This window comes from Anabrus simplex, chromosome 2 (assembly GCF_040414725.1).
Source record: "Anabrus simplex isolate iqAnaSimp1 chromosome 2, ASM4041472v1, whole genome shotgun sequence".
In the NCBI taxonomy this organism is placed as follows: domain Eukaryota; kingdom Metazoa; phylum Arthropoda; class Insecta; order Orthoptera; family Tettigoniidae; genus Anabrus; species Anabrus simplex.
In genome coordinates, this window is record NC_090266.1 from 1106311639 (window position 1) to 1106327544 (window position 15906).

At 36.7% G+C, this 15906-nt stretch overlaps 1 protein-coding gene across 1 annotated transcript in view; it reads right to left on the reverse strand.

Annotated features, from left to right (window-relative positions):
* The window catches only part of corn (cornetto), a 552907-nt gene that overhangs the window by 141368 nt on the left and 395633 nt on the right, over positions 1-15906 (reverse strand). The window contains exon 6 of the mRNA XM_067142064.2: positions 4961-5101. Coding sequence (XP_066998165.2) covers positions 4961-5101 — 141 coding nt within the window. The remainder of the gene's footprint in view (positions 1-4960; positions 5102-15906) is intronic.

The following is a 15906-nucleotide window of genomic DNA, read 5'->3' on the forward strand; positions in this document are numbered from 1 at the left end:
CAGCTGAAGATGACCTTCAGAAGGTCGAAACAGGTACTGTAAAATAACAATACATAAATAAAGTATTGATTAGGTGGTAGTTTCAAAACTTCATATCTGTTAATAAGATTAAGCAACCACAAGTTACAAAGAACACCATGTTTGATGAAGAATTTAACTTTCTAGCTTTTGGTAGGCTGGTAGAATTGGAGGAGGATCAGGGATATAGTGGACAACTTTGGAAACCCTAAATATTACATCAGCATAACGATAGTATTACCAAACTGAATATAGAAACATTCTCACAATTTTGTTTTGGCTTGTCCCTCCAGAATTCATTCCAAAATATATGTTAGAGCCATCTAACAATCGACAGAGAACTTGACAACAGTTCTAAAGTTCTGAGTTGCTATCAGAGATGGCCATAGTAGTAGAGGCGCATAAAACAAGCAGGAAGGAAAGATGTACCCTGGTACAATTATTATTATTATTATTATTATTATTATTATTATTATTATTATTATTATTGCCTCCTTTATAATTTGCTTTTATTTTTTATGTATAGTACTTTAAGATTTGTGTGAGCCTCCATGGTGCAAATCCTAGTCACTCCATGTGAGATTTGTGCTGGACAAAGCAGAGGTGGGACAGGTTTTTCTCCGGGTAATTTAAATTTCCCTGTCATCTTTCATTCCAGCAACACTCTCCACTATCATTTGTGCTGGACAAAGTGGAGGTGGGACAGGTTTTTCTCCGGGTACTCCAGTTTTCCCTGTCATCTTTCATTCCAGCAACACTCTCCACTATCATTTCATTTCATCTGTCAGTCATTAATCATTGCACCGGCAGCTGGCACAATTCATATCCTCGCCGCAAGTTCATTCATCCCATCCCTGACCCGGTCATTGACTGGAAAATACATTTTCATTCATTTTCAGTTTAAAATTTGTGTTGATGTCTGCAAAATGGTGGGAGTTGTCATATAAATGTTTGTAGAAGGCTCAGCGTCGATTGTGTGCAACTGAGTTTTAGTGTACTTTTTAGTTGGTGTTAAATTACATTTCATCTGGCCGACATGTGTGGTACTGCAGTTTGGTTCTTGGCATTTGAGCTTCTATACTCCTGATCTTTTATCCTTTATGCTGCATTTAATCATGTGTTTCTGTAATGTAGTGTAGGTTCTGAATGCTATTTTCAAACTTTGCTGTTTTAACACATTGGCTATCTTGTACATGTTTCTGTTCACAAAATTGAAAACTATATATTTATTGTTTTCAGATGAGTTTTAAATTTATTTTTTTACATTCTTCTTCTTCTTCTTCTTCTTCTTCTTCTTCTTCTTCTTCTTCTTCTTCTTCTTCTTCTTCTTCTTCTTCTTCTTCTTCTTCTTCTTCTTCTTCTTGTACCATATCCTCATTGGATGTCGGCTGTTAGCAGAGCGATCTGGTTCTTGTTCTCAACAACTCAGAAAAGAGTGGGGGCATCGAGCCCTTACAATTCTCGAAGATTCCGTAGCCAAGATATTCTCCTTCTTCCCCTACTTCTCCTTCTTTCAATTTTACCTTGTAAGATAAGCTTAAGGAGTCTATCATTTCGAATGATATGGCTAAAGTACTCAAGTTTCTTCTTTTTGATGGTGTGCATGAACTCTAGCTCTTCGTTCAGACATTGGAGTACTTTAGTATTATGTAGTCTGTCAACCCATGGTATTCTGAGCAGGCATCAGTGGTAGCACCACATCTCAAAGGATCTAAGTTTTATGGTGGTGTTCTCTGTTAGGGTCCAAATCTCGGCACCATAAAGTAAAGACAGAAAATACATTGATCTTAAAGTCCCTGTTACAGAGAAGTTTGCTCATTCTCTTCAGTGCAGTTCTTGCCTGTTCAATCCAGGACCTAATTTCAACAGAACTGTTTTAGCTGTGATCAAGTACGCAGCCGAGATACTTAAAGCCTTGAACTTGCTCTAGTGATGTGCCAGTTAGTGTCAAGTTAACAGGTTGAATGACATGTCTGCTTACGATCATTACTTTGGTCTTTTTTCCGTGTTTAAACACAGACCTGCTGCAGTACTGTGTTCGTCCACACAGTTTAGTAATGTCTGCAGATCTTCGGCACTTGTTGAAAGCAGAACAGTATCATCTGCATATAGCAGATTATTTATTGTGATCCCTTTAACAAAGATGCCTTCCTGTTTTCCTTCTAGTGCTTCAGAAAATACCCTTTCTGAGTAAATATTTAAGAGGAGTGGGGATAGAACTGTGACGTGAAAATGGGAACTAATATTTATTTGGCATCATGGAATTACAACTTGGAAACATCTACGAGAATTAATTTATATTTCTGACATGTGTACTTGTGAAACAAGACGTTATCTATCGCTCATTGTTTGAAACTGTCATCTAGTTGTGGAATTTTCCATATTTTCCATGCACACTTAATTCAAACTATTTCTCTTGTTACGTATTTGCTGGACTGATCTGAGTGGGTCGATTTTGATCGATGGCCGTGCATCATGCGCAGTGTGCGACTTTGATTGTTGGGAGCAGCTGTGAACTTCCGGCATGCTCAGAGAGAGCGAGCCAGTCGGTCTACTGTGTTTGAGCATTCAACATGGCTGTGATTAGACGTGCTCGTATGAAGACAACTTCATGTTGCCAGAAAGTGCTAATAATGGAGAGTGAATCGCCAGGATGAGTGCGGTGCTATTAGGGCTATGCCCTTTGTTCTTTTCAATATTAACGTGAGCACCAACCATTGTATTTCATTACCGTAAGTAGAAAACTTTGTGTGAGTGTTTACCGTTAACTAGATGGGAAGTGCAAAATGTGTTGTAAGTTGGATATCTTACCTTTACTCAAGTAAGTACTGGAAAGCATACATTTTTCAAGTGATCTCGTACAGCCAAGGAGCACATCTTCGAAACGTCTATTTGTTAATCAAAAACTGTAAACGTCTGGTAACAAAATTTACTGTAACGGATAGGATTTAAATTTGTAAAAGTATGTAACAAAATTTTACGGGAACTTGGAATCGCTAGGTATGCGTGTATGAGGCTGTAGTTCGTGGGTGTTGTTTAATCTTACTGTGTTGTGGTTCGTATCTTGTTTGCCTACTCATTCTTGGTGGTGTTTATTATCATTATTATTTTCGACGTTATTATTATTATTATTATTCTGTTCATTTAATTTTATTTTCCTCCCTAATTTTCTTCGTTGTTCGTATTTACCTTCTAACTGGTACTATTGCCTCGACTTGGTAATTATTTGGATGTGATCATTATTTGCATTGTTGGGACTTAAATTAAATGACACCTCATGTATGCATCTTAGTGTGATCCAAAGCCCCCTCCATCCTAAATTATTTAGGCAGTTCGCGTACTGTTTAACAAAAGGAAATGTAATTTCGTACTATAACTCATGGGAGTAATTAAAAAATTTATTACTATGATTTTAATACGGTTGAGTCTGTAAAAAATTGAAATTTGCTGGTCGATATTGAACTTAAAATATGCCAATCTCCTTACGTTTGCCTGTCTCATTCTGCTCTTTGTTTGGGCTTCTTGCCGTTCTTATTATTATTACGTAATGGTCATCCCTCTCTTATCTTATCTGATGACACGTTATTAATTTTGGTGGCTTTGATGATTATAATGAAATTATGGCTTGGCGTCGGTAAATGTCGCTCCTGGGGTGTGCTTCGAGTTCTATTATTATGTGGGTACGCATTATGTATCTTTTCCATTGATATTTTCTTATTTGGTTGGGATAGTTTTCCACCTTTGTTTTATTATAATTTAATCTGGTTTCCTTTAATTATGTAGATTTTTATTCGCGGTTGGAGCCACTAATTTATTATTGTATGCTATTGTGTGTGTGTTTTTCGGCGTGTGTCCTCTTACTTGTTAGTAGTGTAGCAAATTTCAATTTTAAACAGAATTTATATCGCGGGCCCACATATCGGTTGCAACCAATTTTTAAAACAAAATTTTCAATCTTTCTGTATGTAAGATAACGAATTTGACTAATTTATTTAATGGTATTAGTTATGAATTTTCCAACTTTAATTTTGGTGGAAGCCTATGTTAATTTCATTTCATCTTAATTTCAATTTTATTTTAAAATACTGTTTCTCTCTTTTAGTTTAATTGCGTTTTAATTTTTCTAAGAAAAAGAGATATATATATTTAACTGTTCTTATATTATACCGATTTTCAAATTTTATTTACTAAGTAAATTTTCCTTATTTTAAATTTAATCTTGTGCGTCATTTAGTAGTTAGTAATATTGACCTGGCAACCTGTCAACGTTTATGTAAGACCCTGGCCTTTTCCTTTAGGCTTTTGCCCTCCACGCTTCGTGTTTTGTGCTACTGCCCTTATGGTAAGTATTGTGCTTTTTCATTTTGATGTTTTGTTTACTACTTGGTAAGGTTGCAGAACACAGCCTTGTCTCACACCTTGCTTTATTTCAATAGCATAGCTGTTTGTGCTGTCAACCTTAACTGAGACGGTCTGATTCCAATACAGGTTGGCAATAATTCGGATATCTCTACTATCCATGCCAGTAGCATGTAGGATATGAAGCAATGTTTCACGTTTCACAAGGTCGATTGTTGTTTTCTTTTGCATTTTGTTTTATTGTTTGTATTTTGTTGTTCATTGGTATGGATATTGCTCTGTGTATCATTTTATTCCATTCTGCCAGTTAGTGTGTGGCTTCCACTTTAACAAAATATCAAACCTCATTACTGAACTACAAGTTAAATTTCATATCACATTTAATTTATTCCCACAGCATAATACAGTAGTCAGAAAAATTCAATGTCCTTGAATGCTCCACACTCTTGTATACAAAATATCATTATATCTGCTAATGGTGGAACATTTCCTGAAAACAATTATGGCAGCAAAACTTAAATTTAAATAAGTCCCATTTTACTGAGCGACACAGCTCACTTATGCAAGTCATGGAGTTCCATACCTCGCCTTCTCCCTCCTGTAGTGCTTCAGAAAGGGTCAGCTTTTCAGCTTGCAGAAATTCATGAAGTTCCACAGATTCTGCTTCCATTTCCTGTTGCTGCTGCATTAATATTTTCTGTGCAGCCAGACTTTTCTCCAGATCCTAAGGGAAAAAAAAAAGAAGGTATTATTTTAACACTGAATAAAACGGTTCATTTACAATAGTCATAGTCCTCCAAAAACAAGGAATTCAAAACCACAATAGGCAGAATAGGATCACAAACCAAAGTTGTTACAAAGCTAACAGTTAACGAGATATCCCTGAAATTTGCTGTATGTCCCTGGTTGAAGTACATTCCTGGAATATCACGGGTTTAGTCCCTTTCCCCCCCTCCCATTACAAATAGATATTCAAAGTCAACTTTTACTGTGGTTTACAATGTTAAAAGTAACATTGCATGCCTCCTTAACTATCACTACGGTACTTCCAAAAAATACATGTGCATGTTTCTATTATTTCACTGTGATCTCTGACTGATTTCTTTGGCCCTCTCTTTGAACTCTTTATTCATCTTAATTTTGCATCTTCTACAGAGTTCTACAGTTTGTAGCATGTGCAGGATATTAATAATATTCTTATATAAATTGAAAATTTCCCACTGGCTACCCAGGAAGGCACCCCACAGGGCAGTATTTAGGACCTTTGCTCTTAATTCTGTATGTAAACAACATATCACCTAATTTAAAATAATTGTAGCTATGATTATGTGGATGGCTTACAATATACTGTCGCTGTAAGACCCCTGATTTGCCTCAAGCTGTAACAGACATGAACACCAACTTTCAGCGACTTAATACTTTCTCCTCCTTAACCTCTCCAAGACTCAAGCAATTATTATTAACTCTTAAAAATTGTTGACTACACTACTACGAGATGAAACTATTCTTCCAGTTATACTGAATGGCCGAGTTATTCCATTCAGCAAAACAGTGCGAAATCTTGGAGTAACAATGGACAAAACTTTATATTGTTCTGAACATATTAAAAGTCCCTGTAAAAAGGTATTTTCGAGACTACATTCTTTTAAATGAAACAGCAATATTTTGCCACTTAATATGAGAGTCAAACTTACACAAACACTAGTGCTTCACATCCTTGACTACTGTGACATTATTCTTGTAGATGTAACAAAGGAGCAGACTTTGAAACTTCTGTGAGCGCTTAATTCTTGCCTTAAATTTATATATAATCTGAGTTATGAATGATACACATGTCACCCCATACTATTGCACTATTTCATGGCTGAAACCTGATAAACTATTAATGTATCACAAACTGATACAGGTATACAGACTGCTCACTGAAGGCAGACCACTATACAGTTCATTCCATGTTAAGTATTTGTCCTCCTCTTAAAGCAGTAATACCCGCTCTGGTTCCTCCCTTTCTGCTCCTGTTCACCAATCTTTTGTTTCTTTTGTTATGACGGGTTCCAGACTTTGGAATTCTCTGCCTGTCAGTTTTAGAGATATATATACTCTTAAGCTCAGCTACCTTTGATGTATCAATACAGTGGTTAAGTGTAAGATAAGTGTAAGAGTGAGCCAAGTGCACAAACTTCGCCATCTATAAAGGCATAATAAATAGATAAATAAAATAATGAGTGCACTGTAAACAATTTGGCAATAGGGTGCTTTTCGTTCCTTATGACAAACAATGTTTCAGACCACAAGGAAACAAAAAAAATAATAATAAACACGAATGCAGGAACATGGAAGGGTTTCAATTCTTGAAGAGTGTTGGTGATAAGTTTGTCTGAAAGATTGTTTTAACAGAGGGAACATTTGTCTCTCATATAGGCTCACCATAATTTTCTTTCACAAAACCGAAGCAAAAGAATACATGACAAAAATCAGCAGATTATTGACAAAACCACCTATACCAAAAAGAACCAAATGAACTAGAAGTAACCAAAAAGGGAAGGGAAGGAAGTGGAACCAACACCCAAATCAACCATGGAAGAGTCACAACTGCAGTTACAAGGCACAACTAAGTGGAGAAGGAGACAATGCAACAAACCATGCCAGAGCATAAAGTGGTGCACCACCAGATGGAGGATATGAACAACAACGGCCAGGAGGACAACGGACACAACAATGCAAATAATGCAAAAGAAATAAATGACATCTCGCCAGCGGAACAGATAATAATGAACTCGTTCGTAACAGCAGCCAAAGTGAGCACGAATGGAGAGAAAGGGAATGGCGATCGCGATAACACGTGGAAGAATGGTGGGAAAAGAAGAATGCAGAAAATGGACGAAGATAGTCTTGTGAACAAAACCTCAGACAACAACGGGATAGACGAGTATAATACTCAGATGACACGGAAGCCTAGATCAACACCTCCACAAAGGAGTAATACGCAAATCCGCCGTCCTAACGAAGCACAAGCAGCAACACCGCCGAGAAAGGAATATGAGTTGGTGCAGGTAAAAACCCCAGACCTGGAATATGCCAATTTTCCGGAGCAAGTTGCCAGCAAATCAGGTAGAAAGCAAACTAGACAGCAATACGCAATGATAAGCACAAGTCCAAGAGTTGAAGAATTGCAAGGGGCAAAGAAGAAAGCTTGGCTCTTTATGGGGCATTTGAGCCCGCACACAACCTCCGATGTCATAAAGAAATACCTAGAAAACAGAGGAATCAAAAACGACGTTACGTGTGAAGAAATAGTAACCAATTACGACACGAAAGCTTTCAAAGTGGGGATTCCATTTGGCCTAATGGACAGGGTATATGAAGAGGAATTCTGGCCGAAAGGGATTACTATCAGACGATTTCGATTTCGATCCTTTCGCCCCATACGAGATAATGGACGCTCCTCCGAATAATTCGGAAAAGAAAATAGTTGAAAGAAGGAACCAAAACTCAAAAGACGCTTCAAGAAGACTAAGAATCATGATGTGGAATATAGAAGGGCTAAAAGGTGCAATGAATATGAGCCCGGAAAACTTTCTATTAGGGTACGATATAGCAATTTTATTGGAAACATTCGTCACTGACGACTGGCAACACCCAGACTTCCATGGTTTTCATCTTACAGCTAGACAGGGAGAAAAAGGTAGACCTTCTGGGGGGGATAACTATCCTCATAAAACCACACCTAACCCCAATATTATCAAAAAGGCAACAGAACCATATCCTACTATTGGAAATAGGCGGCCTCGTAATTATATTACATGTAACTAATCTCATTATTAGACCCGTATTGAACTATGCTATGATATACTAACAATTTGTTGGTTATTTTGATCCACCTTTTCAATACAAATTACAGTCTGTGTTGCTAAGTTGTAATGTTACAACACTAATTTACCAGGACATGTTTCGCTTTTATTCACAAGCATCATCAGCCTATACAATTGCCTCAAGGTTTGTCATATTTCGGTTGTTGTTACAAATTTCATTACACTGAATGTAAATCTAATTTTAGTGATAACAATATTTAAAACAAGAATAATATACACATTAAAAATTATGACAATATGATTTGCAATGTTAAAATGGATTAACTCTTAATTCTAAAACACATTGACGTCCAAAACACAGTTTTTACAATTTGAAAATTTGGCTAAAAATTGTTTGCAATGTTAAAATAAAATTGATTCAACTATAATTTCCCCTTCCCCCTCCCTGCCAAAACGCAAACTCATCCACACTCACTCACACAACACAAGAAGTGCAAACAGGATAACAAGTAGTTCTCAAGAGGCTAGGAGTAACACCAAACAATTACGCAGCAGACAGGAAAGTAAGTGACAATTCTTCCAATAAGATGTTATACAGAAATACAATCAAAACCATAAACATATAATTTTTATCTTTCATTACAGATACACCAACGAGCCATTATGGAACGTTCGAGAACATTTTAAATCCAATATCACATCAAAAAGTGTTTCATCAACAAGTTTGTTCACGAACAATTTTACCCCACTGATAATATAAATTAATACCAATACATTTTATAAATGTTACTCCAGCAACGAGAACAAGTCTATCGACCATAATGACAATTATCAACTGCAGAAAATATTCAATACTGTTATGAAGTTTTAATGACAATTATACAAGTTAAGCAACGGGAATCAACACAACTAGCCAGATTTCAAAGTTTTTTTTATTTTATTCTTATTTTTAAACAATTTTAAAAGATGTTCACCGGATGAGTTTCAGCGATAAAATGTTTGGACTGAAGAAGATTTTAGACAAAAAGTGTTAACTTAAGACATAATTTTATTGCTGTGTGACTTTTAAAATGTTGTAAGATTGTCAATTAGTTTTATAGGAGTAATCATGAACCAAAAGAATTGTTTTATGATCTTACACAATCTTAGATTAATGATAGTTTGGCTGATGATGCTCACGAAAAGGAGCGAAACATGTACCATGTAAAGATGATAATAAATATGTAAGTTTGTAATATATTTTTATTGTATTGAAAAGGTGGCAATTGGCAAAACTAAAGGAATTGTGAGCTTGCGTCCGGGAGATAGTGGGTTCGAATCCCACTGTCAGCAGCCTGAAGATGGTTTTCTGTGGTTTCCCATTTTCACACCAGGCAAATGCTGGGTCTGTACCTTAATTAAGGCCATGGCCGCTTCCCTCCAACTCCTAGGCCTTTCCTATCCCATCGTCGCCATAAGGTCTGGGTGCAACGTTAAGCAAATTGTATTAAAAAAAAAAAAAAAAAAAAAAAACTAATCAGTAAATGTAAAAAAAAAATGCAACTTTTTCAGGAATTTTACTGAACCAGTAGGGACAATTTTCTGCCCTTGAATCTGGGCCATATACAACCCTTTCTTCGTACTGTGGACTGTAGCTTACTGTTGGTTTCACAAGATGAACCCACATTCATATTGTAGAGTTTATTACTGCACCTTGCAGAGACAGAAGATACTCAAACCACTTCTCTTCAAACAAGACTCTATATTTAAATGCTTCAAACCATTGTAGTTTGTGAACATTACCTATGGTAAAGTGCACGACGCCTGTTTAGCTGTGGAGCATCATTCCTGATTGTTATTATTTAAATCCCAGATTATAGTCAGTTAAAGCTAAACATTCAATTCTGAGCAGTTACCAAACATAAACAGTGATTCAGTGAACGTAAAATGGCTACTGGATTTGAAGATGGACAGCTGTATCTGGAATATCAACTGGAGCAGAATGGAAATGTGCGCAAAGGTATAATAGTGGAACTTTTGAAGAACTTAGTCATAGAAAATTTGTGGAAAGATTTTAACTAAACAAACAGTTTCATTTGTTATGAAACTGATACAAAATAACTTAAAATTCCCAAAGCAGAGAAATCACCTGTTTGTGCTAACAATTTGCGATTTTATTCCATGTTTTTTCTTTTTGCTTTTTGCTGACTCCATCTGTCTTTTTATTTTAAATGATGTCTTTGTGTCTGATAACTAATTCTGTTGCAATCAGTTTCAAAATTGAAGAAATCAGACAACCATTTTCTCTTTTGTTCTTTCATGTTGCTAATAAGTAATTTCAGCACTGAAGAATTGAATATTCTTCCAACTAACAAAGAAAACATGAAATTACCATAGCACGTTCATGATTCTCTGTTTGCAAGCAAAATTTCAGAGTAGTGTTTAATTCTCCTGCCAACTACTAAACGTGCTTAAGTAGTCATTTGATTATGAATGGTGTTCCACAATTCCTTGGAACCAGACTTTAAATTAAAACATGTTTACTTACACACTGGTTAGCCGAATCTTAAACAAGGGCGATGCACTTGGCCACTAACCTTACTAGACATGTTTTCATTGATAAAGAAGACACATTAATATTCAAATCAAACAAGCTGATTATGCTGAGGTAAGAAGGGTAACTGCTTGTTGTTTAAAGGGGCCTAACGTTTAGGTCATCGGCCATTGGTACCTGCTTATGAATGAGATGTGTTTCTTGTAACCACTATAAAATGTGCTACATGAGGCAATCTGCTCCAGCAGGGTCAGAATGCTGCTCTTCAACTGTGTTCCAATCCTTCTTATTGTGCTGTTCTTGATTCAGTTCAACCACCTTCCATCCTCTTAAAATATACATATGATCTCAATTTATTTTTCTCCATCCTGTCTTCAATTTCCTTTCCAACATCCTTATTTCATCAGTGCCATTACCTCTTTTCATTTCCTTGGTACTCCCTTCTTCCAGATCAATTTCCTCACACTCTGGTAAATTGCATGTCCTTGTTTCCATTTACTGATCTCCAGATCCAATCCTGCATCCTGCATCAGTTCACTTTGCAAGTACTTGAAGCCTTTCATATGGCAATAGCAATTAAATTCTTTTGTATTGTTAAATAAGGAACTCATTATTTGGTGTACTGATATACTGGCAGATGCATTCATATTCTTTTCTTATTATGGAGTTATCTTCAATTCAAAACACAAAAGATACTGAAACAGTGAGTTATAAAAATTAATGAATATATAACTTTACACACTACACAAATCTTTCCAGAAAATATGTTGTAATTATTAATTTATACCAACTTAATGAAGTGATGGACTCTAGATTACCTAGTGCTCTTCTCCTTCTTCACCTTCCCCACATTTCTCTGATGATACAGTATTACATTATTCTGATTTCTTTGTCATTGATAGTAATTTCCAATTAGCTGCCAACTTTTAGAAATAAAAAAATAGGAAGATTTTTTTAATTCTTGGATTTCATCCTGTACATTGTGCCGCAGCATCAATATTTACAGCTACAATGCAACTTGACCATTAAATTTGAAATCTTAAACTAAGAAAACATAAAAATGGTTACAAGAAATTGTAGCAAATCATTCTCATTTATGACACACACTTATGAATAATAATATTTATATCACATCAACACACCGAAAAAATGCATAATAATTTCCTTTATTAGACTGTAAAATCAATGGAAATTCAAATTTATAGGTATCTCTGAACACTTGGAGATAACATTTATGTTTTGTGGCCGTAACGTGAAGAGAAAATACCAGAAACTGTCACCGACACAACTACCTGAAATACATTCAAGTCAATGAAATTATGAAGTAAGAATGAACATTAATGCACTGAAATACGTGAAACTACCACATACAAAACAGATCAATATGTCTCGTACATTATTACGACTTCGACAGGCGGGGAAAGCAAAGAACCGCAAGAAAAAAACACGTAGCCTACACCTCCAATGAAACTATGCACAGAACGATGTTAAACAGCGCGCGAACCACACAATACCAAACTCATTCTTTGGTCCCGATTAATTAACGGAGTCGGTGGCCTCTCTCGCTTGTACGACGATTACCGTCCCGAATTCCCAGCTGTAAGGCAAACGGCAAACACAATACTACAGCGAGAGCTAAACACTATACACGATGCCAAATAAAGCATCAAATAAATACGCTTGAAAATGAGGTTGCATAAATTACATAAGCACATAAGAAATTATCCTAGGGGACCGAGTTTTGACCATACTGGAGGTTATATTGTTCAAAAATAGGAAGAAGTAAAATTAAATCGGAAAACCACAAGAACAGTTAAAAAATGGGAAGTTTCTGGGTAAATCGGAAGGGTTGGGAGGTATGTAAATGTGACACTGTCAAAACTTAAGTAGTTCCTCACTAATATCAATTACAATTTTTTTTTCCTCAGTAAATAAGAAATTTACAGAAGCAGGAAGGTCCGAGCTGCTCTTTATAACATAAAAGCAAGTACAGCAGGTTGCAAGTCTGGAGACTTAAGCAATCTATATGAATAAAGTTATAATTTTGTCTCTCCACTTCAGACTTTGGCCTCATACTTCATACTTATCTCTGATTAGGTATACAAAAGTCAAAAATGGTTCAGTTCAAATTTTGTCTGTCTCAACATCAGAGGAAAATGGCTCCACAGAATTTCTTGAATCTCAGTAATTAGGTTAAGGAATATCCAGAGAGTGATTAGTATACGAGGCGTGTTTTTTAAGTAAGGTCCATTTGAAAATAAGTACACAACGAAAGGTTATTTCAAAAAAGTAAATTTATTTTCAGACAGTACATACCTCACTCTATTTTTCGACATAGTTGCCAAGTTTGTTCAAACACTTATCATACCTCGTAACTAATTTTAAAATACCCTCTTCATAGACACTTGCCGCCTGCTCCGATAACCAAGAGTTCACTGCCGTTTTCACATCGTCGTCATCATTGTAATGGTTGCCACTGAGGTGATGTTTGAGATGGAGGAACAGATGGTAATCGCTCAGCGCAAGATCAGGACTGTAGGGTGGGTGGTCTAAAACTTCCCAGCCAAAATTGTCCAAAAAATTGCGGGTCTGACCTGCAGTGTGAGGTCTTGCATTGTCATGGAGAAGGACCCTTTGTCAGCATGCCGCGTCTTTTCTTTTGAATTGCTCTGCATAGCTTTCTCAGTGTTTGACAGTATGCTTCTGCATTGACAGTGGTTTCTCGTTGCATGAAGTCGACCAACAAAACACCAGGCCTATCCCAAAACGCTGACGCCATGATTTTGCGCTGGGACAGAGTCTGTTTGGCCTTCACCTTTATAGACGAGTGTGTATGTCTCCATTCCATGCTCTGTTGCTTCGATTCGGGCGTGATATGCGAAACCCTTGTTTCGTCTCCAGTTACGATCTGACTCAACAAGCCATCACCTTCTTTGTCATAACGAGTACAAGAACTTCATTGCACACTCAAATCTTTGGTTTTTGTAGTCCTCTGTTAGGAGTTTCGGGACCCAACGGGAGCACAGTTTCCTAAACTTTAGGTGTTCAGAAACAATGTTGTAAAGCAATGATCTTGACACGTCAGGATATGCGTTTGAGAGACCTGTTATTGTGAAGCGCCTGTTCTCACGAATCTTCGCTTCAACTGAAGCCACCAATTCGTCTGTAATCAAAGAAGGGCGACCGGAGCGGTCCTCATCATGTACATTGTCACGGCCATCTTTGAACTGTTGTACCCACTTACGCACTTTGCTTTCACTCATAACATTATCACCGTACACTTCGCAAATCTGTCAATGAATTTCTGCAGCAGACAGGTTCTTTGCTGACAAAAAACCGTATCACTGACCGAACCTCACATGCAGTGGGCAGGTTGATAGTCTTAAACATTTTGAAAGCACAGAACAGAACCGTACAGGTTAGCTACAGAGCTGAAACTGAGCAAAGTTGTTCCCGAGACATGCCGTTACACGATGCATGCGCTCGTTGCTGTATGTGCGCGAACTACTAGTGTCTACAACAAAACGGTCTTTACTTAAAAAAAAACATGCTTTGTACAATGACATAGCAATATTAAGGGGACCAAGACAGTAAATGTCAAAACTCTCTGATAATATTAACTGTATCAAAAAACTGTACATAATAAATGTGTAAAATATAATTTCCTATCTTTTATGTTTTATGCACTCTTGCCCCACAAATAATCGTAACAGAGATACTAGCAATTATTACATTTTGACAAACTTCCAAATATCTCTGGAAATTACAGTTCTATCTGAAAAGTCCTCCCCTGCGAACCATGTGACCTTGCCGCGGTGGGGAGGCTTGCGTGTCCCAATGTAGCAGATAGCCGAGCGCAGGTGCAACCATATCGGATGGGTATCTGTTGAGAGACCAGACTAAGGAATGGTTCATCGAAAGGGGGGTAGCAGCCTTTCGGAAGTTGCAAGGACGACAGTCTAGATCAGGGATGGCGAACCTATGCCACGCGTGTCACTAGGTGACACGCAATCACGATTTCGGTGGCACACCACATGCACATATTAACGTGTTTATATACGTTTTATGCTATTGACTATACATATCTCATGCGTCTATAGTCATAGTGTTTCAGGTTTAAGAAATAAATACCGAAAATCTAAGTTCTAGTTCTGTTTGGAAGTGCATTAAGGCAACATTGATAAGCCTGCAAGTCAAGTGAGATAAATGTCAGATGCGGCCGGCAAGCCATTCGCTCACCCACATCAGTCATTTAGTGAAGTTTGGCTTGTGTGTGGTTGTCAGCAGCACGTAATTTTTCTCAGTGTGTAAATGTTTATTGTTTCGAAATGTTTAAGACTAATAGTTGTCAAGAGAATACCCCAATTTCTAGATATGGAGACATTATCGTACTTTATTTCAAAACCTCATATTGCAAAAATGAATTATATTACAGTCCTTTTTTTAAGTGGTTGGATATTGACAGTTCAGAAATGATGTTGACTGAATTTCAAGAAAGCACTACATGGGTGAACAAATTCGTACAACCTGATGAAGAATTTTTTTAAATCGAGTGTGCTGTTTATGGTGAATACTTTCTCCAGAAGCCGGAGAACTTAATAGGTACTTAACCAGTGGAACAGCCTCCCACAAAAGTTTTGGACCATGAAGAAACTTGCTACAGCGCTATTTATCCATACGCCTGCGAGCAACTATTTTCTACAATGTACAATGTGAAGTCAACAGTTCGAAACCGTCTTGGTTCAGACCTAATTGCCTCTTGTGTGTTATTGAAGACAACAAGTTATGAACCTAACACAAATGACATGGCCACTAAGATTCAGCAACAAGTTTCACAATAAAGTTGAGAACGAGATTTTACTTCAAGTCCTTTAGCAATATTAGTATTTCTGATTTCCATAATTAATAATACTTAATTACGAAGTGTGTTACAATGGGTGATTATTATATTGTTTTACAAATAATCTTAGGTATTCTTAAAACATACTTGTTTAAAAATATTTTTGCGGTATTGGAAAAATGCAACCACGGAACATGCAATCAAATGTATTATTTTACAATATATATTGCACCCTTAAGGCAGGCAGCAAAAGGGTACAATATATGTAATAACATGTTAGGAAACATAATTCGGAATTGTGATGGAAGGTGGGGGTGGGGGTTGTAGCCTTTACAAAGTAAAAT